The sequence below is a fragment of the Dendropsophus ebraccatus genome, chromosome 8 (assembly GCF_027789765.1).
Source record: "Dendropsophus ebraccatus isolate aDenEbr1 chromosome 8, aDenEbr1.pat, whole genome shotgun sequence".
NCBI lineage: Eukaryota > Metazoa > Chordata > Amphibia > Anura > Hylidae > Dendropsophus > Dendropsophus ebraccatus.
Genome location: NC_091461.1, coordinates 35,086,446 through 35,113,421, shown reverse-complemented (window position 1 = coordinate 35,113,421; position 26,976 = coordinate 35,086,446). Strand labels below are relative to the sequence as shown.

Here is a 26,976-nt window from a genome sequence, read left to right as displayed (position 1 = left end):
TTTCCAATCCTCAGATGGCTGCAGCCTCTCTGCCTTCGAATGGTTGTTGCATATGGTGGGGATGCGGCCATATTTGTGCTCCCCCCACCGTATGTGGTGACCGCAGATTCTCCAGTCAGGTTCTGAAGTTTTTCAGCACTTGCCCTATAAGATGACCCCGATTTTTGAGAAGATTTTCCTGGTTTAAAAAGTAGCCTTATATTCAGGAAAATACAGTACATGATATTTGACAGAAGATCTGAAAGACATATTGGTTAATTTAAATAAAAGTCATATGACATGGGGTAGTCACTCGTAAGGAGTGGTTCTGTATAACTTGTCTGGTTTGTGACAATTTATTTTCGCAGTTGACTGTTTTTTAGTTTCGTAGCAAAAAAAAATTTGATAAAATATATATATAGATAAACATAAATGACAAGCTGCTATATAGTTCAATCATAAACATGACCTTGCTATGTAAATTAGCTATTTCTGTGTCACCCTCAGATATAGCATCTGCATACTGTCTATATGGGGTATTGTATATGCAGTTGATGTGTTGGTCTAAGTATAGCTTGTTTTTCTCTGTAGGGTGGAGTAGATGATGAAGTAACACTGGCTGCATACATTACCATAGCTTTATTGGAATATCCATTACCTACACAGGTACGTGAACACAGTAGATACGGCACTGTTCTATCAGCGAGATTTATGACAGCCAATCAGTATGGCGGAGCGTTTAATACTTATCTATTCTGGTAAAGAATCTGTTATGGCAACCTATGACCTAACTTAGTATGGAAGTCGGTTTTAGCAATATAAAGCTATAGATGTGTTTCATGGAAACAACGGCCGTAAGGTCACACAATGCATTGCCTATCAATCGCAGTGGGCGCCAAATTAATGTTCATTACATTAATTTGCAGCCTTTATTTAGGGAACAATGGCCGTTATTTTAAGTTGTTCACACCGTAATTCACTGTCCTTTCACTGTCTTTTATACTAAATTCAATGGACCTTAAAAAAAAAAAGACACATTTAAAAGAGCCATCATTCAACCTGATCTAGAATAATGTACCAATGGCTGTCATTGCAATGGCAGCTGCCAAAGTATGTTAAATAAGGGCCGTTATTTCATACTCAAAAGTTGTTATTGTGAGTATCAAATAGTGGCTATTGAAAATCGTTGTGTGAACATAGCCTAAAGGAAATCTGTCAGCCGTCATTCTTATTCCAAATGGCTGACGCTGTTTGATAGCTGTTAGATCTTGGGGGCACCTGGTACCTTTTTATATATCTGTCTGTTCTTCCACAATGTAGAAAAATGCTTTTTTTATACAGTAAGGCCTTATTCATGTGATCCGTGCCACGATCAGGAGAAGGATCGCGGCACGGATCCACTAGCGGGAGACAGCCACCCCCCGCCACCCAACACGGACCCCCCGCACCCACCCCCGGCAGCAGAGATGACAAGAGAGCATGATGTGCGCTCCTGTCATCGCATCTACTAATCACCTATTCCCCCGTGCTGACTGTTTTACATGTTTACTGGAAGTGGCTGGGACTATGCTGCAGGGAGAAGAAGGCAGCGTAGTCCAGGCCACTTCTGATGAACATGAAGTAGGTCAGCACGGGGGAGTAGGTGAGTAGTAGACGCGTGAATTTTTAGCGAACGACGATTTGAGAAGATGCTGAGAGATCAAAATGAACGATTTCTCGCTCGTCGCTTCATCGTTCACTGTGTTTACACGGAACGATTATCGCTCAAATGCGATCGTTGTTGCGAAAATTTGAATGATAATCGTTCCGTGTAAACGCAGCATAAATGGACCCTATCAGTGTCTGCAATTTGAAACATGGATTACAGCTGATTGATTCCCTTTAAAGAGAGCCAAACCAAAACGAATGAATACTGCACTCAGCGGAACTCTTCTTCCTCTTCGTTTTAGGAATCAGTGAGTGTCTGAGCACCTGGAGCCCCACTGATCATAACTTCTGAAATGTCACGATGACATGTCAGAGGTTTTATCATATTCATTACCGATTTCATAATAGGGTGAGGCATTCCCATCAGAGCATGGTATCCCCTTCCCATAGAATGGGGCATAACATGCAGATTGGTGGGTGTCTTACCCCCATCAATCCAGAGAACAAAGGTAAATTGCACTTGGGAATAAATGAAACACCCATTGTGTATGTGGCCAGCGCTCCGTTCATTCTCTATAGGACCTTTGTATAGGGCATAACATGCTCAAATAGGAATACCACTTTAAGCTTGAATCGACATTAGTCGCTGACTACCTATGAATAGGAGATCATGCATATGGGGGATTATTGATTTGTAAAGAGCAGCCATATAATCAAAGTTACTCTCTCCACAGGATGTTGTAGTCCGAAATGCATTATTCTGCCTGGAGAGTGCACTGAGCAGCCAAAACAACATATATACACAAGCATTAATGGCTTATGCCTTTACACTCGCCGGAAGAATGGACCTTCGCGTTCGTCTCTTTCAATCCCTGGAAGAAAAGGCCATTAAGAAAGGTGCAAGATTGTGATATGAAAAGACGTTATGGACTATAGTGCATTATTCATGCCTTTCTGTGTACATTGCATGGAGTGAGTTGTACACAGCTGTAATATGGCAATCATAGGGGTCTATGGGACCATACAGAGCTTCCTTATGTCTACAATATCATACAGAGGCATATGGTGGTGTTTAATCTGACCAGATAAATCTATTGCATGTGCCTTCGGATTCTGCATTACTTATATATCCTCCCCTAGAGTCATTGCATTGATTCTAGGAGAGAATACATTTACAATAGTCCGTTATGGATGTGTGATATGGCGGCACATGGAGTACCTACACCTCCATAGGAAGTAACTGTTGGGGCTCCACTTTACAGGCTGTATGCGCACGGCTCAGCTATGTCCTTAAAGGGCAATTCTGCCTTCTTCAGTTTCTTGATACAAATACCCCTTCAACATGTTTCGGGGTATCACACCATGTCCTCAGGAAAAAATTAGGCAATTAACCTATTGAGCAGCCAAGCATTCCTTTTTTTTGTTTTGTTAATTCTGAATTTATTCAAATTTTCAAGTTTTCCAAATAAAGAGAACAATACAACAAGCGCCTAATAGGCATGTAGCAAAACATGAAAAACATAACATATGACATATGGGAGGAGGCATATACATCCATGGTGTGACATAAAACATTTGAGACCGGGCTGGCGCCCAAACCGGCAACGGGCGTGAAATCGGGGGGATCCAAGTGTCCCTTTAAAGCTGGATGTCCTATAGCCTAATTTCTTCCTGAGGACGTGTTGTGATACTGTGACACTGTTATCTTCTTTGACAGGGTACACCCTCCATTAAGAGTATATTTCTCATTAACAGCAATAGGGGATCATAGTTTTAAAATATTTTATATATTTGTACCCCAGGCCATGGGCCGGTGAGTATTTGGTATATGTATCTATTGAAGTGGGTAACCCCATCCCACCTTTGAGAGAAGTTGTGCTGTACTAGCTTGTAGAAGAAGTATCGGCATTCATCTATTATCTCTTTAAGTGGGACATACATAAAACATCATTATAACAGATCAAAGATGGGGAAAACAGAGAAGAGGACTTACATCACAGGGAGAGAGATTCTTGTAGTTGTACTGGCCCTGGTCAGATCCAAGCTCCACTATTACCTTTTGGATGGAAGTTTACTCTAAAATTGGCATTTCCCTCCATTACAAAGGCTGATATTAAAGAATACTTAGTGGTTTTATATATGTGCATAGGATATAATAGAAATATATAAGATCTTGTATCCTTTATATTCTAGATGACACAGTCCATTGGCATCGCCCAGAACTCTCAGAAGCTTCAGTGAGACCTCGGTACAGAAGAGCCGCATCTATCGAGGTTGAGATGACATCTTATGTGCTGCTGGCCATGTTGTCTAAACCTAGCGTCACTGCCGAAGACATGACTGCCGCCACAAAAGTTGTCACTTGGCTGATAGAGCAACAGAACCCCACAGGCGGCTTTTCATCTACACAGGTAGACTTATGTGATACTCAGGATCCTGTAAACACATGTATCCGTTAAACAATAATAGTCTTAATGCAACAATGTTGGCCGGTTGCTAGACATCTTCACATATAGCAGTCACTTCTCCTGGGTCCTTACAATGGCCCTCAGTACTCAAATACCCCAGGACCTATAGTAGGGCAGAAAAGGATGACTAGAAGGCATTCACAAGAAAAATAATACAAGCATATAACAATATCAGAGGTAACAAGATAAAAATAGCAACTCACCACTAGATGAGTGGAAGTGGAAATAATGGCTAGAATGATGGTTCAGGTGGATTTGTATAGACAACTGTCAGAAATGGAACAGACCATAATAACTGATAATCTAGCAGTATCTCAGACTTTATATCTTTCCCTAACATAAAGTTGTCCCTGTAATGTCCCTGCACTACCCCTAGACTAAACTATACAATGGAAACAAGCAGAAGGCATTAAGATCCAGAAAAACTACACCGATAATTGACAGAAAGGCACACTAAGGGCCCTATTCCACCGGACGATTATCGTTCAGATTATCGTTAAATCGTTCGAATCTAAACGATAATCGTTCGGTTGAAATGCAGTAACGATTAACGACCGAACGAGAAATCGTTGATCGCTTTATAAGACCTGGACCTATTTTCATCGTTGCTCGTTCGCAGAACGTTCGCAAATCGTTCGCATTGAATAAGACATCGTTCGGTCGTTCGCAATAGATACGAACGCAATAGCGAATAAATACGGAAGAAGAAACGATCGCAATTACGATCATAAGTAACGATTATCGTTCCATGGAAATGAGTGAACGTTTTCAGGTCTTTCGCAATAGCGGTCGTTTGAGATCGTTAATCGTTAACGATTATGCTAACGATAATCGTCCGGTGGAATAGGGCCCTAAGGGCCCTATTCCACCGGACGATTATCGTTCAGATTATCGTTAAATCGTTCGAATCTGAACGATAATCGTTCGGTTGAAATGCAGTTAACGATTAACGACCGAACGAGAAATCGTTGATCGCTTTATAAGACCTGGACCTATTTTTATCGTTGCTCGTTCGCAAATCGTTCGCATTGAATAAGACATCGTTCGGTCGTTCGCAATAGATATGAACGCAATAGCGAATAAATAGCGAAGAAAAACGATCGCAATTACGATCATAAGTAACGATTATCGTTCCATGGAAATGAGTGAACGTTTTCAGGTCTTTCGCAATAGCGGTCGTTTGAGATCGTTAATCGTTAACGATTATGCAAACGATAATCGTCCGGTGGAATAGGGCCCTAAGTAAGACCTATGATTTCTAAACACAGAATCAGGACAACAAGAATAGGAATTAAGAAATATACAAGGAACTCAAAAAAGAACATGCAATTAAAGAGGAACCACACTTGGACTGGCCTAAATGTTCCAAAATGATTGAGCTTGTCTTTGATTAGGGCTAGAGAAGGGACATTACAGGGGCCACTAGTTAAGTAATGGGACACATCATACAGAGCTTAAATAATACCAAGATACAATGACTAAATAACAACTACATCCATATGGAAATATAATGGCAGTGCTTTATAATGTCTAGGTAATGCCCCTATATAAATTTTATTAAAATTCCTAGTGGTGCTTTTCAGCAGGGATGTCTGATGCATTCTGTGTGACTTCATGGGTTGCACAACCTTAAAGCTAATGTACTATCAGGTACATCGCTTTGGTTTTTTTACCTCAATGGATCGGTACCTGTGCGGGCATGCCAATGTCGCAGTCCTTTTTGTGAACCTGATGGTACATTCCTGCCCTGATGGTACAAGTCCTACCCTGATGGTGCAAGTCTTGCCCTGAACCAGGAGACCTGTAGGTGATGGTGGACATAGCTGTTAAAATAACTCTGTATTTGTATCCTCATGTTGTCCGCAATGTCAATGAGATTTCAAAATGTTTTGTATTTTGTCCAGGACACAGTGGTCGCTCTTCAGGCGCTCTCCCTTTATGGTTATCATGCTCTGAGCCATGATGGTCCGCGAGTAGTCACCTTAACCATGGACAATGCCCCAATTGTCAAATTTGATGTAGAAGACTCTAACCGGCTACTCCTGCAGAAGGTTCCTTTGTCGAGTGTGCCTGGGGAATACACCGCCACCATCAGCGGATCTGGCTGTCTGTATTTACAGGTAAGGGGCTACAGATATGGACGTCTTGAGAAGATACTCACGTAATGTTGGCCTAGTATTGTGTATGTTTTAGCCTGTAGTCTTTTCTAGTACTTCCAGAATAAGATGTACATTCCAACATTTTGAACTTTTTTTTTTATCCTGGTAGCAGACTCCAAGGGGCGAGTAGAGTTATTCTCCTCTGTTAGTCATCAGGGACAACAGTGTAATATTCCCATTATTATCTCATGTGTACGGGGAAACAATTTAGCCCTATAGCCTTTATTAACAAGTAACCAAAGAATGGCAAAAATTTAGTGTTTCGCATTATAACTTGAATGAGGTCCATTATAACTCTATATATTGTCCATTTATGGACAAATACCATTTAGTGTCTGCTTCAACTGACAATGAGTACGTACAAGGGCAAAATAGAGCCAATAAGATGGAAAATGTAAGAGTTGACAGGTAACATATGATACAAGGGCTGAAGTGGAAGACACCACCCTAGTGGTTATTGCTAGTCTCTAAATGTCATTGTGAAGGCCTATTGCAGACTGACATGGAGACCACAGTACAGAAATATTGTACGTCATGGGTCAATGTTGGTCTTCATTTGCCATAGGACCCACTTAACTTCCATTAGTTTTATACTTGAAATCTACTGCCTAGAGGAACTGGTTGGCTGTAGATCTAGTGCCTAACATCTAGTATACTAGTGCTTACACCAATAACCATTCTCATCTTGGAGAACCATTACACTTTTGTTCCCTGGTCGCCAAGTTCAGTATTTTTCAGTTTGACACGTTCATTTCCGTTTGCTAAATTTACAAAGTGTTGATGGCTTGAACTGAATAAAATGACAGAAATGTCCTTGTGTTGCAGACTAACCTGAAGTACAACGTGCCACATCCTGAAGGTGAAGCACCATTTACCATTTTTGTGTCTACAGTGCCGGAGATCTGTAACGTCAAGTCTCTAAAATCATTTACCATCCATGTCAATGTCAGGTGAGATGTACGAGCATCATTATATATGTGTATATATACTGACTGAGGTATTAATAACTGTCCTCAGGAGTCCCGGCTATATATTAGATCTATAACATTTATGCACAATATAGTTACATAACATCTTACCTCCATTCAAACCTTACTCTAATGTTGGTAATGTGAATTCCAATGGTCCATAAACTTTCGTATATAAAATCATGTAAAGCACAATACAGAAAAAAAGACAGATTTGGTCTCCTAGAACACCATTCACACTAGGCAGGAGCACGTTGCTATGGCTGAAATTGCAAGCACACAAAAACTCAAAAAATGTATCTTGCCATTGCGGTGAGCTGTTGCATTTTTTTGTGTTTTTGTGTGAAAGCACAATACAGAACTACTACTGTAAGACTATTATAATGTATTTCCACCTTTGTCTTCATACGTGTGCAGACTAGAAGAGTGTGTCCTGGATGAGCCAAAATAGGGATGAGGCCTGGGCTGTCACCACCTAAACAGCCTTAGGTTTACACCCAATTAAGAACAGTGTGTGACAGCACATAAACTACAACTCCATAGACTGTCAAGGGGGTGGTCACTACTGCTGTAACGGGGTGTGAACCTAAGACTCTCCCTATTCAGAACTAAGAAGCAGATCACGTCCAATTGAAAGTCTAGGGCACATTAGCATATTGGGTATCGAAATTAACTGCACCAATTGCTAAATAATAGGGCTTAGAGGTAGAAAAATAAAAAAAGCAGTGATGGTGCTATTTTTTTAAAGGTTACAGGTCCGCTTTAAGGTTTTTTTCCATATGATAATGTTCTGTAACTCATGATAGAATGATGGGGTGAGGGCTAATGGCTGGGGCCCCCACGGACACAGAGAGGCTGGATTTAGGCCAGTAGACTGAGGTGGGCAGGATAGACATGGGCTCCTGAATGTTTTTGGAATCTTGTATCAAAAAAGTGAACGTTTTAAAACTCAATAAGAATGATAGTATTTATATGTGCCCTCTGCTCTGACATGTCGCTGTGGTAGTTATATAGTACAGGTAGGAATACTGGAATATATTAGAAATCTGAGTCATATAATGAGGGGGGGAGGGAATATATATATATATATATATATATAATCTTTATCTTGAATCTGTTCTTACAGCTACATCGGCAAGAGAGAGGTCTCAAATATGGCTTTAGTAGACATCAAGCTGCCATCTGGATACTCCCCGGTGAAGTCTTCTGTCAGAGAGGTATAATAACCACACACTATACTATATATTGTTTAGTGATGTCCTTTAATAAAGGCTCATCATGTAGACTTATATCTTCTTTTCCAGCTACAAAGACGCAATTCCATTAGCAGGACAGAGAGTCATACCAATAAAGTCATTGTATACTACGAGAAGGTAAGCTCAGTTATTCTTACTGTAACGTAAAAGGGTTTTCTGGAGGTTGTTTGTCCATCACAACATCCAACCCCATTGAATGCTGTCCATATACTGCACGCAGCAACAACACCAGGCATAGAAAAACAATTTTTTTTTTTGCCTATATAGTTCATTTCTGGCTACTTTTATAGAATAATGTAGAGACACTTGTGTATACCTATTTTAGTTGATGTATTGTCTACAGGTTGTCTGCCATCTTCATTCCTTCTTCCCCTCTGACATGGTTCTTCTAATACAGCCTTAATTTCCTGCAATGCCTCTGGATATGCAGAGACAGGAGGAGCAGAGTCGCATCACTCAACATGCTCTGAGTCTAAGTGATAGTGATAGCAAGTGACACAAAAAATTTGTCCTCTAACTTACTTAAAGGGGTTATCCAGGGAAAATCTTTTTCTTTCAAATCAACTGGTCCTAGAAAGTTACATAGATTTGTAATTTACTTCTGTTTAAAATCTCAAGTCTTCCCATCCTTATTAGCTGCTGTATGTCCTGCTGGAACTGTAGTTTTCTTTTCAGTCTGACACAGTGCTCTCTGCTGCCACTATTGTCCAATACAGGAACTGTCCAGAGTAGCAGCAAATCCCCATAGAAAACTTTTCCTGCTCTGGACAGTTCCTCTCTCGGACAGAGTTGACAGCACTGTGTCAGACTGAAAAGAAAACAACATTTCCTGTAGGACATACAGCAGCTGATAAGTACTGGATAACTGGAAATTCTTAAATAGAAGTAAATTACAAATCTATATAACTTTCTGAAACCAGTTGATTTGAAATAAAAAGATTTTTCACTGGATAACCCATTTAATAGAGTATGTGTATTCCTATAAGATGCAGCTTCAGTCTGTCTCCAATCAATAGAGCAGTGTCAAGCTGCATCTCATAGGACAGACTACAGAATATGCACAAAGCTGATAGAGTCAGCCTAGTTATATAACTGTGCAGTTACTCATTGTATGGACTCACTACAGTATATCGTTGTTCTGCTGATGCAATAGATACAGCAAATATACAGTATCTATACAATGAAATTAAATGTTTACTTACTAACTTGCTTTTCTTTTGTCTTGAATCAGCTCAATAAAGATGTAAAGACCTTCTCATTCTTAGTTGAGCAAGAAATTCCTGTTGGAAACCTTCAGGCAGCCACTGCAACTATCCTAGACTACTATGAGACAGGTAAATCGGTGTATACAATGTACAGTAGTTGTTGGCTGTGACGAGTAAATCTATAAAGTAGTGTAATATCTGGGTATGTGTTGGCATTACTGGCAGCATTTACCCATTCTAGATCCATTGATTTCAATAGACCAAACATAGCCTACTATTTACTACATTTGGTCCACTTACCAGCACATACATTTTTAAGGAATTCCAAAAAGCAGGTGGCTGCAAAAAAAAAAAGTATGGGTTCCAAAATGGAGTAAACTTAGACACCGGTAGATTATGTTTAGTCCATTGAAATCAATGGACCCAACATGCACATGCCACAGTATACAGTTTAATAGCTATGGAGTTTGAAGGGGTTATCCAGTGAAAATCTTGTTCTTTCAAATCAACTGATATCAGAAAGTTATATAGATTTGTAATCTACTTCTATTTAGAAATCTCAAGTCTCTGACATTATGTTAGCTATCTGCGACTGTGTTTTATACCTCATATGTCTTTCTGTTATACCACATGACTGGGGATGTGTCCCCCTATCCGGTTAATGTTTGCAGAAAATGTGATTTTGATAAATAAAGAATTTATAAAAACAATCTCAAGTCTTCCTATACTTATTAGCTGCTGTATGTCCTGCAGGAAATTATGTTTTCTTTTTTGACACAGTGCTCTCTGCTACCACCTTTGCCCCAGACAGGAACTGTCCAGAGCAGTAGCAAATCCCCATTTAAAAAAAACTTCTGCTCTGGGCAGTTCCAGTCTCAACCAGAGATGTCGACAGAGAGCACTGTGTCAGACTGAAAAGAAAACAACATTTCCTGCAGGACATACAGCAGTTTATAAGTATGGGAAGACTTGAAATTTTTCAATAGAAGTAAACTACAAATCTATGTAACATTTTGAAACCAGTTGATTTGAAAGAAAAATATTTTTGCTAGACAACCCCTTTAAAGGCAGCTGTAAAAATCTATATGCAGCTCCCCCTAGTGGCAGAGGCGTGCAGCCATTCAGTTCTTTAGAAGTGTGAATGTTCTAGGTCAAGTCTTCCTTTGTGGTCTCCCCAAGTCTATGTATAAATTATATAGCAGTACCTGTAATTTACTAAAGTTTCTTTTTCTTGCAGATGACATCGCTGTGACAAAATACTACCACCCCTGCAGTAACAATGGTGAGGAAATGCACATCTCTACTAAAGTATTGTCCCTAGGACCATAACTGTATGAGGTGCAGAGATTGCAGTCCTACCCATTTCCTCATATGAAACTAGTATAACAACTGACCACGTATAAGTTGGAGGGCTCATACCATACCCGGATAATCTTTGGGAAGTTTGTTAAAGCGAATGTACCACCGGTACATTGGTTTTCTGATATTTACGCAGATAGAGCGGTGCCGGCGCAGGGATGCCGGTGCTGCGGTTCTTTTTGTGACCCATGGCTTGGTTTTTGCATATGGTGTAGTAGAGGGGCAGGGGTTTCCTTGTACTGGGCCCGCCTCCAAAGCTTTAACCCTAGCTGGTGCCCGGGAATAGACCTACGCCGTACACAAGAACCAGGCCGCGGTTCACAAACGGGAAGGCGTGCTGCATCCCTGCGCCGGGGCCGCTCTATCCATGTGAATATCAGAAAAGCAACCCATATAAACCAGCTTACTACAGATTTTACCCTCTTTAATGTGGTGTTCAGGCTTTTAAAATATGAAGGGATCGATACAGATGAAGCAGAGCTGAGATTCCTGTGTGACGGCACAGCCTCCCTTCTTTGATCAAAATTCACTTTGAGGAAATACATTTCATAATATAAATTAGTATTGAAAATATTTTGCATAAAACAGAAGATAGAAACATGAAAGGTCTTTGCATTATTCATATTACCAGCCCAAGGCTGAAGTCTGGTTATGTCAGGGAGATCACTATATACTACTAACATCAGGAGCTAGTTACAATCTGATCAAAGTGCATAAGCCCACACACCGCTTCAAGGTTCCTGATTCGTGTGGGTCCCTAACTTAAAAACGGCGCGGTGACCAACACTGCAACAATAACAGCATTACAGGAGGAGGCAGCCCAGATGTCCAGCAACTCCAGTGCTGCCAGACATAGCCCCCCCTGGGCTCTGGCCCACACCACCTACAGATACAGTGTTATCACAGCAATGGTCGCCACATGGAAACAACACCATAGCATATTCTTACATGTGACATTCTAAAATAATTCTGTTTTCATTTCCCCAGGTAATGGAGCGTAGAGCGCTCGGTAGAGAAACAGCGGAGCAGGAGACGGAGTATTTCACAGTCCCACTATAACAGAGCATCTTGAGGTTTCTTTTTTCTATGTTGATGTTTTATGTCATTTGTAAGTCGTATTAAAGCAGCGCTTCTATTATAACGTGTGCATGGACCTTTATTTTATAAACGGTAGAAAATCCGGAAAAACATACACAACAAAGTTGTGGCGGTGTACAGGATAGAGCAATCCAAAACACAGGAAAAAGTAAGGGTCTGTGAGCCCTAGGTAGGGGTGACCCAGTGGAGGTAAAATATTGAAGTATCACTGAGAAATATGGTCCACTGTTGGTCAAATGATAATCATAAAACTTAATATTTATTGGATTACACTAAAAGAGGTACACGCCTCAAACCTATCTAACACGAAAAAAGTGCATGCAAAAAGTGCTGTACATAGAGAGTAGGGGTATACGTGGAATCTGCAAGATATTAGAAGATGGAACAAGACACAGGGAAAGTGTACACTGCTCTATGAGGTGCGATCTTTCCCTGCCTTTTGGGGTACCCACCTCCTTAACAGGGTGGCCCCAACCACGTGGACAATCCCTACTCTTCTTAAGTGCCCGGGAAAAAATAATAAACGGACAGACAAGGAGAAGGTGCGATGTGATGACAATCTTAAAAACTATGTACACATCTAACAAAACCTGATACTATAAGCATATAAAATATGATATGCCATAAATCAGAAGACTGGATCTACACTCACCGGCCACTTTATTAGGTACATCTGTCCAACTGCACGTTACCACTTAATTTCTAATCAGCCAATCACATGGCGGCAACTCATCGTCAAGACAATCTCCTGCAGTTCAAACCGAGCATCAGTATGGGGAAGAAAGGTGATTTGAGTGCCTTTGAACGTGGCATGGTTGTTGGTGCCAGAAGGGCTGGTCTGAGTATTTCAGAAACTGCTACTGGGATTTTTACGCACAACCATCTCTAGGGTTTACAGAGAATGGTCCGAAAAAGAAAAAACATCCGGTGAGCGGCAGTTCTGTGGGCGGAAATGCCTTGTTGATGCCAGAGGTCAGAGGAGAATGGGCAGACTGGTTCGAGCTGATAGAAAGGCAACAGTGACTCAAATAGCCAACCGTTACAACCGAGGTAGGCAGAAGAGCATCTCTGAACGCACAGTACGTCCAACTTTGAGGCAGATGGGCTACAGCAGCAGAAGACCACACCGGGGGCCACTCCTTTCAGCTAAGAACAGGAAACTGAGGCTACAGTTTGCACAAGCTCATCGAAATTGGACAGTAGAAGATTGAAAAAACGTTGCCTGGTCTGATGAGTCTCGATTTCTGCTGCGACATTCAGATGGTAGGGTCAGAATTTGGCGTCAACAACATGAAAGCATGGATCCATCCTGCCTTGTATCAACGGTTCAGGCTGGTGGTGGTGGTGTCATGGTGTGGGGAATATTTTCTTGGCACTCTTTGGGCCCCTTGGTACTAATTGAGCATGGTTGCAACGCCACAGCCTACCTGAGTATTGTTGCTGACCATGTCCATCCCTTTATGACCACAATGTACCCAACATCTGATGGCTAATTTCAGTAGGATAATGCGCCATGTCATAAAGCTAGAATCATCTCAGACTGGTTTCTTGAACATGACAATGAGTTTACTGTACTCAAATGGCCTCCACAGTCACCAGATCTCAATCCAATAGAGCATTTTTGGGAAGTGGTGGAACGGGAGATTCGCATCATGGATGTGCAGCCGACAAATCTGCGGCAACTGTGTGATGCCATCATGTCAATATGGACCAAAATCTCTGAGGAATGCTTCCAGCACCTTGTTGAATCTATGCCACCAAGAATTGAGGCAGTTCTGAAGGCAAAAGGGCATCCAACCAGTTACTAGCATGGTGTACCTAATAAAGTGGCCGGTGAGTGTATAATACCATAATCACATCATTGATGCAGTACCACAATTACACTGTTGATGCAGTACAAAACTACTGTTGTTCCGACGCGTTTCCCCTGAGGAAAACTACCCCAGGTTCATCAGGGAACATTACTAGCATTATGCCAAGATAGAGCACAGAGGGCGTAAATGGTAAGTAAAGTGGATGTTAGAGATTAGAGGTTGTACTCCAGATACTCGGACAGATGGTAATACGATAAGCAAATGTATCTCAGCCAATGAAGAGTATGTGCTATGACACCCACGTTATATCACACAGATCCACAAAAGAATATTATAAAATATGAACAACAGACGATAACACCAAAGTATATGACAATAGTTGTCGAACAGAACCATAGCACAATGTGGGGTCTTAGTGTAGCCCTGGGTTGGTTGTTGCTTTTGTTACATGTAGGCAGCTTATTAAATAAGCATCAACACACATCAGTTGATTTGTATGAAGTGTGTATGTACTGTGGGCGCCATACAGTTTGTTTGTTTGAGACCACCACACATGGGAGATAGTGGGGACATTTTAATTTAATGGAAGTAGATCTGCCAAAGCCCCATATTAGTAAATCTATCACAGTCCAGACATTTATGAAGTCAAAGATGACATCCTATGTCTCCTCCCATCACTGCATGTGAGGAAGCTTGGGCTCTGCCATGGGGCAATTTAAATTTGCATGTAAGTGTTTTTGCAGTCCTATGGCAAACTGCGAAACACTTGGTGATAGTGGGAGTTACCTAAACAGCATGGTTCCACAACCTACACTGGTTATGTAAGCGGCTCCTTCGCCTCGGCTGTTTTTGGCTTCCTGACCACCTCTGGCAGCTGCCAACAGGCTAGAGGGGGCTGGTAGGCCATCTTTATAAGATGGGAATACCTCAAGTGCCAGAGCCTTTACTATAAAGGATTGCGTACCAAAATACAGCAGTATTTTGACATATAAACTCCCAATTGAAAAAAAAGATCTTTTGGGGTATAGCTTTTGATGAAGAAAATAATGCTGACTATGAGAGAAAGGTGTCAGAACAAACAGGGTATGGCAGCTTGCTACATACGGAGGAGTGGAGCCACAGACAGGTTAGAGTGCATATTCTATTCCCCAGTCCACTATATAAAGCACCTATTATAGGCACATGGTGGACTATGGAGCAATGGAAGAATCTGGCCTAGGCTAATGAATCACCCTTTATTTTAAACATGGATGGCCGATGGCATGTACAATACTTAAAAGGGTTGGCCATTTTATAGTAAAATTGCTCCGTGTATAGTATTAGTAAGTGTACTCACTGGATATACTGACAGCAGCTCCCTGTGTACCTCATAGAGCTAACAGACTCCCCTCCTCCAGGCTGGGCTGCCCTGCTCTGTGGTGAGTCTGTCCATAAGATGGCCGACATGGAGGAGCATGTGACCATGCCCCGCTTCAGTGTCCAACACTGAGCCTGTAAGGTCTTGTGGCATTCATATATTTGGCATTTATATATTTAGATTACTAGACCAATTATTTTATTATATTATTTAATCTTCTGTATAAAAATAAAGAGTGTACAGTAATTTCATCATAATAAAAAGATGACCACTTGGTAGTCCACAAGTCTGTGCATACATTTTTCCAGGAATATATAGTATTTTTTTTTCTTATTTTAGAAATAGCGCTTTTCTGTGTCTGGTATTGCTGGCCCATCAGGGGAATAAGGCTGAGATGCAAAACTGGACCTGAACCATCAACAAGAATGATGCGGCATCTTTGAAAAAAAAATCAGACTTTTCAAAGTCCTTTTAACATTGATCTACAACTCATCAAGTCCATGGTTGGAAATAAGATAAACTTCATCTCTTCCCATTGAGGCAGCTGACATCATTGAGTGACATCAGAAGGATGTGTAATACTTGTCCATGGTGCTAATGATGTCGCTGTTCCTTTCCAGAGTATCAATGACTCGCTGCAGTATGGTCTCATTGATGCTGGAACCATATGTTTGCTGCACACAGTTTAGTATGTGGAGGAGGTGGCAGCCTTTATCGGCATCTAAAGTAAAAGAAGATGAATGTTATTAACAGTAATTAGAAAAGAAACACACATGCATATACTGTATATATATATATATATATATATTATATATATACACACACACCATACATACCTATACACAGTACACACACCCACTTCAGTACCAGTCAGAAGTTAATACACAGAAGCAGGTCCGGTCAACCAGACATAGTGTAGTCATCTCATAGGTGACCCTTAACTCAATTACAGCCTTATATCTGATGTAACCAGGGCCAGGCTAAAGGGTAGGCCACAGACATAGGGTATGTGCACACTACGGAATACGCACGGAAATTCAAAGCAGAAGCAGTGCGGCGTTCTGGCTGTCCCATTGACTCAATGCTTTTCTCAAGCTCAATCCACCGTTCGCCAAAAGAATTGACATGTCAATGGGACAGGCAGAACTGTGCGGCCTAAGCTTGAAATTTCCACACATAGTCCATAGTGTGAACATACCCATACAATGTGAAACATACTCATAAAGCTGTATCATCTGTATCTAAACGGATATTCCATAACGCAGTCCCTCCCCTCCCCCCCCCCCCCAATATATGGAGACAATAGACACATTAAAAAGTGCACATACAAGTGTATGGAGATGGAGTGTATAGAGTGCCCCCATTCTTTAGGAGCTCTTTACTTACTATTTACTCGTTTCCACAACAATGTACAAAAAATTACAGATTGTGGCAAGTAACACATTCCCTCTAAGAGGTTGTCTCACTTGGTACACCATTTGCATATAGCTTATTAGAGTATATAGATATCATAGAACAAGAATGCCAACTCTGGACCCCCATATTAGCATCAGCACAAACTCCACTCTGTTGACCTCGGCCCAGCAATGTATTGCATTGTTGCCTATTTATCTGACCCTATATGTAATACTATATTTTCCCATTAGGGGCTGTTTCAGTGACACTGTGTAGCCAGATGTAACTTCCTCATTCCAGAGCGGCTTTGTTTAACAGGCAGTCATAACATTTTTTTAGTTTTAAATTCAAAAACATTAAATATAAAAAAAAAAAGACAGATGTCTATTCTTGAGGTCTCAAGTTCTCCCTCATGTCTTAGCTTTAAATGTTAAGAGGATCTTCAAAAAAAAAAAAAAAAAAAAAAATATATATATATATTGCATCTGTACAATTGCATCTGGCAATACCTTCTCATGACCAGTAGGTGGCGATGACTTCCTTATGTTTCAATGGCAGCAGCACTATTAGGTGGCGCATATATAGTATACCAGCAGGACATTACTCAAACAAAGCTCTAACGGGAGGTATACAAAAAGTCACTCACGCCTCTGCCTCCGGCAATCCTCCTGGATGACCCTCAGGGCTAATTTATGCAACTCTTTGTCCTGATCAGTTACCTGCATGGAAAATAACTTTTATTAAAAGAAAAAAAAAAGTTATACAGAAATCCTGAATACTGTTCAAAGTAATTCCTCAGAAATCTAGAACAGGACATAGTGTGATGAGTAAGGTCCAACCCTGAGAATCAGTCATAACCAACAGAATGACAGCGAGCAGCCCATGGACCAGGACCCCTTTACTGTAATACCAGACACGGCTCAGTCAAAATTCAACTTACATCCACTAATAATGTATTGATGGCTTAACCTAGCAACCCCCCCCCCCCCCCCCCCCCAAAAAAAAAAAATAATCTAAAATTGGCTAAGAATGACATTAAAAAAAGATACTACACTCATCTGCCCCAATCCCCGACAGCAGCTGCTGTGATACTTCCAGAGACTACATAAAAAGGTGGTATGAGAGCTGCTTTGAATATCTATTCTTCTGGCCTAAAAGTTTCCACACGTCCTTATGACATTCTCCTTAAGAAACTTAAAGGGGTACTCCGACAAAAAGAAATTCTTTCAAATCAACTGGTGTCGGAAAGTTATATAGATTTGTAATTTACTTCTATTTAAAAGTTTCAAGTCTTCCAGTACTTATCAGCTGTTGTATGTCCTGCAGGAAGTGGTGTATTCTTTCCAGTATGACACAGTGCTCTCTGCTCCCACGTCTGTCTGTGACATGAACTGTCTAGAGCAGGACAGGTTTTCTATAGGGATTTGCTCCTGCTCTGGACAGTTCCTGACATGGACAGAGGCGGCAGCAGAAAGCACTGTGTCATACTGGAAAGAGTACATCACTTCCTGCAGGACACGCAGCAGCTGATAAGTACTGCAAGACTTGAAATTTTTAAACAGAAGTAAATTACTTACTAATCTATATAATTTTCGGACATCAGTTGTTTTGGAAAAAAAAATTTGCTAGCGTTTTCCTTTTAATCCCTTTTTCCCCAATAGCAATTAATAATCCACAGTAATGGCATCCATTCAGGCTTGGGTTAAAAGGGGGAAAAGTTTTGTTCCTTCATCATACGATAAATGCAGCCTTTCAACCCATACAACCCATCAAGTGAGTTGGATGGGTCGTCCCTTTTATGTAAAAAAAACAACATGTATCTGAAAAGTCACATTGAAGTGAAGAACAGCGCAATTTGGTCCTGAATATCAATGGGGAAGTGGCAATAAAAGACCACTTCACCATTGATGACTAGAACAAAACATGGCTCAGCCTAGAGGTTAGTGGAGATCCCTAGACTGGTATGACTGGTATGATCCCTAGACTGGTATGACAAGTTGTAGAGATGACTTGGAACCAGTTGTCCCACCATATGACGACACATCACCGCCTCTGTAATAGATGTCAAAGTAGTCGTCACAACTCTACAGGCTACTGGCACGAGACAAATGATGTACTGTGAACCTAAAGAAGATGGAATCGCATGAAACCATTGATCCAGTCTCTGACCTGATACACTCCTGTCTTACGGCCCTTCACGTACACAATGCCCTTTTCCTGAAGTAGATGGATGGCATCCTTGAATACATTATGAATTTCTCTAGATGTGACGCTGGAACCTTCCTGATAACAGAAAACAATAGATATATCACCAACAAATAATACTAAGTCTATCTGTACTAGAGTAATATTAAGAATATACATCCTCAGCTCTGCTGCCATTCTGGCCATCAAGTTGTTAAAGGGGCCATGTTTTGTAGCACTGGATAACCCCTTTAAAGGGGTTATCCAGCGCTACAAAAACATGGCCACTTTTCCCCCTACTGTTGTCTCCAGTTCAGGTGCAGTTTGCAATTAAGCTCCATTTACTTCAATGGAATTGAGTTTCAAAACCCCTCCCAAACTGGAGACAACAGTAGGGGGAAAGTGGCCATGTTTTTGTAGCGCTGGATAACCCCTTTAAAGGGGACCTATCAGCAGGTTAGACAAATCTAACTTGCTGATAGACCACTATAGCGCCCAGGACGCTCGGTGCTGGTCCCGTGCTGTTAGTTGTAGTAATCGTTGTTAGCAGCACTGCAACAATGGAGCGGGTGGGCCGGATTATGCGGCAGCACTCCTAACAGTGCACCAGAGCGAAGATTACTCCAACTAACAGTGCAGGACCGGCACCGAGGAGGAAGGAAGGTAACACACATACCATCCTCCTCGGCACCCTCTTTAACATTGTATTTAGTCCTTTCTTTATTATATCTACACAAACTATTGGTAAGGGAAATAGTAACATTGTATTTACAATTACCGATAACTATTCTGGATCATTGTGGTTTCACACACATTTGATGATCACAACATGGTAACCACCCCTTCTTCTTAGAATGTATATTTCCAAGATGAGTGGGAAGAAGAATGCCAGGGAGAAAGAATAGGGAATACCTCTTCTGCTCCCCGGACAAACTCTTTAAGGGTACATTCACACTTACCGGATGCGCAGCTGATTTTCTGCTCCAGATCCGCAGCAGATTTCATTTAAATAACTGAACACAGCATCAAATCTGCACCATCAAATCTGCTGCAGGTCTGATTCATCAATATCAGATTCAGGGTGGCCGACTGATGATCAGCTGTTTTAAGGGTATCTACATTGTGTACATGGCTCCATACAATTGTATACCCTACATGTATGGAGTATTGTACCATTTACTTAGTAAGAGACACAAGTCTTCATCTGGAAACCCAGAGCATTAAAGGAGAAGTCTGGCGAAAATTTTTATTAATGTATTGTATTGCCCTCCAAAAGTTATACAAATTACCAATATACACTTATTACGGGAAATGCACATGTGTTTTTTTCCCTGCACTTACTGGATAGAATGGTGATGTCACTTCCTGGATAACATGGTGATGTCACTTCCTGGATAACATGGTGATGTAACGACCCGACTCCCAGAGCTGTACAGGCTGTGGCTGCTGGAGAGGATGATGGCAGGAGGACACTGCGGGACACAGGGCACTGGAGGGACACTGAGCATCCCTCTGCCATCATCCTCTCCAGCAGCCACAGCCCGCACAGCTCTGGGAGTCGGGTCGTGACATCACCATTTTATCCAAGAAGGAATATCACCATTTTATCCAGGAAGGAACATCAGCATTTTATCCAGGAAGTGAAGCTTTGATGCAGTAGTAAGTGCAGGGAAAAAAGCACTTTATAAACATTTCCCGTAATAAGTGTATATTGGTGATTTGTATTGGGGGGGCAATACACAGCTGTAATAAAAATTTTCACCCGACTTCTCCTTTAAAGAAGTATTCCAATGTAAATAAGTTATTTCCAATCCACAGGATAGAGGATAAAAAGCTGATCAGCAGGGGTCCATCTTCTGGGTTCCCCCGCTGATCCTCAGAACGTGGAGTAAATTACTCCATGAGTGAATGGTGTGCACTGCATGGCTTCTCAATGTTTGGAGGTTCCCCAAAGAAGAAACAGATTGCAGGTCACATGGTGCGCTCCATCCATTCATGGGACAACTATGTCCCCATTCTCAGTATCAGCGGGGGCCCAAGTGGTTGCACCACCACTGTCCAGCTTGTTATCCCCTATCCTGTGGGTAGTGGATAACTCTACAGATGGGAATATTCTGTTCACATGATGGGACGGGGTAAATAGAGTGTGGGGCAGACAATGCTTGGCATGATAGGCCCGGTATATAACATACCCCCGCCTCGGTCTTATGGCTTGGTTTGGTGGTGGACAGTAGGGATGGCACACTTTCCAATTCCCGCTGGTAAAAATTGCCGATTTGGTTTTCATCCAGAAACTCTTTTATTTTTTCACTCAGCTGTAAAACAAGGCTGGAATGTGACAGCACGGCATCATGTCTGGTGTAAAATAAGAGAAGACAAGAAGAAGGACAATTTTATTAAGACTTTACAACTAAGCTACCCGCCAACTATCACATAAAGCTTCTGATGCTGCAGTCAACTATACGTTTCCCTTGCAGCAGTCACTACAATGCATGGCATGTTATAGGTCTTTCCATAGCGGAACCTTTATTTCCACATCAGATCCTGTTCACACACTTCAGTTCAGCTCCAGTACAATGGACAAATGTCTATTCACTTTATGACTTCCCATTCACACAGTGGTTTTACAAGATGACGTTGACATAAGCAGCACAACATAGCTACGGCCAGGTAAACAGAGATTGGTGGAGACTATTTGGGTGTGTTTGCACATTTCTTCACTGATTTGCTGCTGCAGATGTCATCGTTGACTTATTAGCAGAAAATCTTCAGCATATATATAGTACATACTCTTAAACCTGCCTTAAAGGAGAAGTAATTGTGTTTAATTGTGATGACTGTGCATGCAGCTAACAATACGGCTTCTTACCCTGAATCAGGAGATGTAACTCTTATATTTTATATACTTTATATTTTATATATACTCTTATAGTTTAGAGAGTCTACAGAGTGGGCATTTACATGCAGGCATAGGGGCTTTATTTAGGAGAATAGGAGCTGAATGTTGCTGGGTTTCTACAACCCATCAGAGCACCCCACGGGCTTTACCCTCTTATTCGCATAAAACGTCTAAAGCTTATATCTCAGCGCTGGAGTGAAGGACTGATATAAGAGTTATATCTCTTGATTCAGGGTAAGATGCCCTATTTTATACTGCCTTTATTTTAGTCAGCAAAAAGCCACTGACAGGTCCACTTCAAATGTAGAATACTAATAGGTTACAAAACATTTAACTTACGAGACTCCATGCGATGGATCTGTAAGGAGATCGGGGATAGTAAAGGGTTTATCATAGACATTTCTGTAAAGGTGTGGGAGGTCCAACATTTGGGTCATCTGTACATCCAGTGTGGGGTCATCAACTTTATCTAAAATAAAAACAGATATTGTTTCAGAGTGCCAGAAATTGGAGAAACTGTTCTAACCATTAGCACCAGTGACTGCTCCTTTGACATAGTACGTGTTTAGGCTTTGCAGCATGAATATTTGCTATGAGAATGTGTCATCAGAACATGGCCCATTGTTTAAATCATTTTTATGTTAAACATATTTTAGAGAAATTTTGGAGAAGTTCTTCCTTATTTTCAATTTTCCATCACTATCATCATCACCCTATAAAGAATTACAGTAAAAGGTACACCAGTGAAGAGATAACACAGGGTCGACCACCATTCACAGCAGCTGAAGCTCAGGGCTCAGCCTCCCCCTCCCTATAGGACAGGGGTGTCAAACTCCAGCTGTTTCAGAACTACAATTCCCATCATGCCTGGAGAGCCAAAGCTAAAGCTTTGGCTCTCCAGGCATGATGGGAATTGTACGTGTCCAATCAGGGGGAAACACTTCCCGGCACCACTTAGTCCTTACTTCGGCAAACAGTGATCACATTCACCGCTATAGGATGACCTCCGTGCTGCTGAGGGGTGTTGCTCAACAACCAGACCAAGTATCCATAGTGAAGCAAAAAGAAAAAATGCGGCACTCACCCCAATAAGCAGTTAAAAAGCCTTTATTGCAAAGCGGCTCGGTGAAGACGCTGACTAGTGACTGGGCTACAGCCGTTTCACGCGCATGCCTCGAAGGAAGCGCGCTGCGCATGCGCGTGAAACGGCTGTAGCCCAGTCACTAGTCAGCGTCTTCACCGAGCCGCTTTGCAATAAAGGCTTTTTAACTGCTTATTGGGGTGAGTGCCACAATTTTTCTTTTTGCTTCATGATGGGAATTGTAGTTTTATACAGGACTACACATGACAGGACTTCACAGGACTAAACATCTATTTACTGGGAGTACGTCTCCTGCCATTCCTATCCACTTTCAAATGCAACATTATAAAATATTTAAGCCATGGGCAATACATTTCAATAGAACCCCCTGGCAAAGTAACGTCAACACCCTACAGGGACTGATCGATGGGCGACTAATAGACGACTTATTTCAACTTGTCTCATCCTTCTATTTCAGCCCACATGAACAATATGTCTGACTGTGTTGCCCCCCCCCCCTTTTATTTTAAAGCCTACACATATCCTGGAGCAGGGACAGATACCTGCCAGTGAAATGTCAAATATCTACAGTAACTGTAGATTCCAAGCTTAAAGGGGTTGTTCACCAAAAGTTTTTTTCTCTTAAATCAATTGCTGCCAGAAAGTGCCAGAGATTTGTAATTTACTCCTATTTAAAAATTTCAAGTCTTTCAGTACTTATCAGCTGCTGTATGTCCTGCAGGAAGTGGCATATTCTCTCCAGTCTGGCTCAGTGCTCTCTGCTGCCACCTCTGTCCATGTCAGGAACTGCCCAGAGCAGTAGCAAATTCCCATAGAAAACTGCTATTGCTCTGGAGACTGGAAAGAATACCACTTCATGCAGGGCATATAGCAGCTGATAAGTACTGAAAGACTGGATATTTTTAAATAGAAGCAAATTACAAATCTCTAGCATTTCCTGGCACCAGTTGATTTAAAAGAAAATAATTCTTGGTGAAAATTCCCTTTAAATGCAGGAGACCAGAGACCATGCTTCCCCACCAAAGTGTCATCCATTGATGGTGACAGATGGTCCAAAGCAGTCCCCAACATTTAACAAGCCCAACACAGGGTATAATGATTTATTTGGACATATGAGGGGTTGTTGGTTTCCATTCAATATAAAGTAATGTCTTCTCCAAGAATCCCTTTACTTACAGAAGGTTGAGGCAACCACCTCCCTCTGGTTTCTGAAGACCTTGATGTAACCCCGGACTCTGATGACGTCACCTATTTCCATCTTGGCTTGTCTGCTCTCCCGTCTGTACAGCTCTTGCATTAATCCATCCAGATCCTTTGCTTCTGATGAACTTTTCTGATCCTCTAAAAACAAATGCACAAGATCAAAGTGAAGGTTAAGTCTGCCGTAAGACTGAAGACATCATACGGGTACGTCTGGCTCTGTGACCCCACATCTACCTTGTTATGTTGTTTCACATCAGCTTTTTGCTGGTCCTGAGGTTTCTGTACTGGTCTGATGTAGTTTTAGCAATTCCACCTTATCACTTCTACTGCCACACAATGAAGTGCACCAAGTCATTGTCTAGCCTGCTTTATAAAGGAGCTTTATTCCTGGCTTACACAACAGAATAACAATTACACCGGACCCTATAGGGCAGAGATTTCTTACTGTCTCAGGAAAGCCAGGCATTCTTGTTTTTAAAAAATTTAACATGAAAGAAGAATAAGGATCAACCCTCCAATTCCTGTTCTCAGTCTCCACAATTGTGCTTGTTCATTCAGTGGAAACATATAAGTTTATGTTTAACGCCTTAGATGCCGCAGTCATAAGTGACCAAATCATTGGTAAGACAGATGGAGGGTTGTCTTTCCCCAGCCCTTTGCTACTTGATGCAATTCCCCCCCCCCCCCAAAAGAAAAAAAAAGTGAGGCACCGAGAGATTGTTATGGGAGCTGATAACCTAGTGTAAACCTACCAGGAAAAGGTCCTACCTGTTCTGCTCTCCAGCGCTCAACTTCCTCCCTCTCACAGACTTGGAAGGTATCTTCAAAGACTAGAGGGGGTCTGGTGCATGTTGTAATAACTGCCAGATGTCACCAACACTAGGTGATCTCACCCAAATTCCATGCTTGCAACATGTACCTGTCCTCTTGTCTTGGAAGGCAACCAGGGGAAGGAGGTAGAACACCAGAAAGAACAGGTAGGAGGCCTTCTACTCTCTGGAAAACCCCTTTATTGTTAAAGGGAAACTGTTGCCTATACTTCTGGTACAAGATGGTACCATTATAATGGATGTTGGTTTATTTAGCCTAAGATGCTTTTTGCCTGTCCTTTCTGAGTGTCATAGAGGTGTGTCTGTGGCACTGCCGATCCCAGCATTGCTGCGGCACTCCCCACTCCTTTACAACAAGCCCTCTGCCTCCAGCAGACTGACTAGTTGGACTCTCACAGCTGAGAGGGGACTCCACAGCGCCTGCACAGGATTTGAGCAGGACTGGGAGAGTCCAGCTTGTCAATCAAAGCAGCTGGAGGCGGAGGGGGGCTTTGTAAAGGAGCAGGGAGGAGGCGAATCAGTGCTAAGATGGTCAGTGCCACAGTGCATCTTACTCTGAAATGTATGTAGGTTATAAGCTGCTGTAGTAGTAGTAAAAGTAGTAGTAATAGTGCAAGACATCCTCACCAAAGACAAAACTTGCAAAAACTTTTGCACACCCACCATGCATGAAAAATCTATAAATCTCAGAAGGACTTCAGCTAATTCTTTTGTATTTGTCTTTGTAGGAAGTCCACCCCGTCACATAATGTACCCTTATGTCCCTACAGTAAGTTCCTGTGCAAATATTTCTGTCTTTACCAAGGCAATAAGTCAAACATTACCCAATACATAAAGTTTGTCAAGGAACCACTTTGAATAAAGAAACATAAGGCGAGTGTAAATATCCGTGTGATTTCCTTATGGTGGATATGGTTTATAAGGTATTCTCAAGAGAGAAAGAACATGGACTGCGGCTTTCTGTAAGGAACCTAATACACGGAGCGATAATGTGCTGAATTAGGCCGATTCGGCAGATCTCTGCTCCATGTAATAAAAAGACGTTCAGCTGATGACATCAATCATTGACTGATTGTGTCTTTTGGTCCTGACCTAAAATTATTAGCCACCGGGCACACATTGCCATGTGTAATAGGGATGTGTGGCTGACGGCTGACAATTGTGTAAAAATAAATACCTGATATCCCTGGTGCTTTGGCTTCCCGCGGTGCCCTCCTGTCTATTGCCTGGTCCTGCAGCTGCGAGTACTTCAGAGCCACTGACATGCCACTCAGCCAAGCACTGGCTGCGGCCTGTCACTTCAGAGTCTATCACTCTAAAGTACTCGCGGTGGCTGCGGGCAGAAGACAGGAAGGTACCGGGGAGTAGGCCGAAGCACTAGGGCTGTACGGACATCACTAACAATATATATATATATATATATATATATATATATATATATATATATATATATATACATGTACTTTATTCATAGTGGAAGCAGACTAGGTAAGTATGAGTTGTTTTTTGTTTTTGTTTTTTTTTGTTTTTTTCCACAATGGGCCTTATTTCTGTATGTGGGCACATGAGCATTATTTCTGTGTGAAGGCACTGCTAAATGGAGGTGCAGAAGAAATTATTGCATGGAGACACAGGGGCATTATTACTAGATAGGGGCACAGTGGGTGGCGTTGAGGCATTACTAGTGAGGACAGTATTAACATACGGTACACTAATAAAGCAGCCATACTCTGCGGAGGCAAGTTGCATTTTATAGTCTGAAACAGATGGAGAATAAAGGGAGAGAGATAGGGAGAGATTTATCAAACATGGTGTAAAGTAAAACTGGCTCAGTTGCCCCTAGCAACCAATCAGATTCCACCTTTCATTTTCCAAAGAGTCTATGAGGAATGAAAGGTGGAATCTGATTGGTTGCTCACTTACTTGTCCCCTATTCTGTGCTTTTAAGTTGGAAAACCTCTACATTTCAGTTTACAATCCTCAGGAAAGATAACATTCTAATGTGACGCATCCCATCCAGGTGGCCAGAATGGGGGTTATAGCAGGGGTAGGT

General features: G+C 41.6%; 1 protein-coding gene and 1 pseudogene across 3 annotated transcripts in view; one reads left to right on the top strand and one right to left on the bottom strand.

The window, feature by feature from the left end:
• Positions 1-12,182, top strand: part of LOC138800003 (alpha-2-macroglobulin-like) — a 38,156-nt pseudogene extending 25,974 nt beyond the window's left edge.
• Positions 12,183-15,146: 2,964 nt separating this feature from the next.
• The window catches only part of STN1 (STN1 subunit of CST complex), a 27,324-nt gene continuing 15,494 nt past the window's right edge, over positions 15,147-26,976 (bottom strand). For all 3 annotated transcript variants that reach the window (XM_069980151.1, XM_069980152.1, XM_069980153.1), the window contains exons 5-10: positions 24,067-24,231; positions 22,128-22,257; positions 21,082-21,244; positions 18,875-18,988; positions 17,352-17,424; positions 15,147-16,031 (exon numbers count right to left, since the gene is read on the bottom strand). In XM_069980151.1, coding sequence (XP_069836252.1) covers positions 15,874-16,031; positions 17,352-17,424; positions 18,875-18,988; positions 21,082-21,244; positions 22,128-22,257; positions 24,067-24,231 — 803 coding nt within the window. In that variant the 3' untranslated portion in view covers positions 15,147-15,873. The remainder of the gene's footprint in view (positions 16,032-17,351; positions 17,425-18,874; positions 18,989-21,081; positions 21,245-22,127; positions 22,258-24,066; positions 24,232-26,976) is intronic.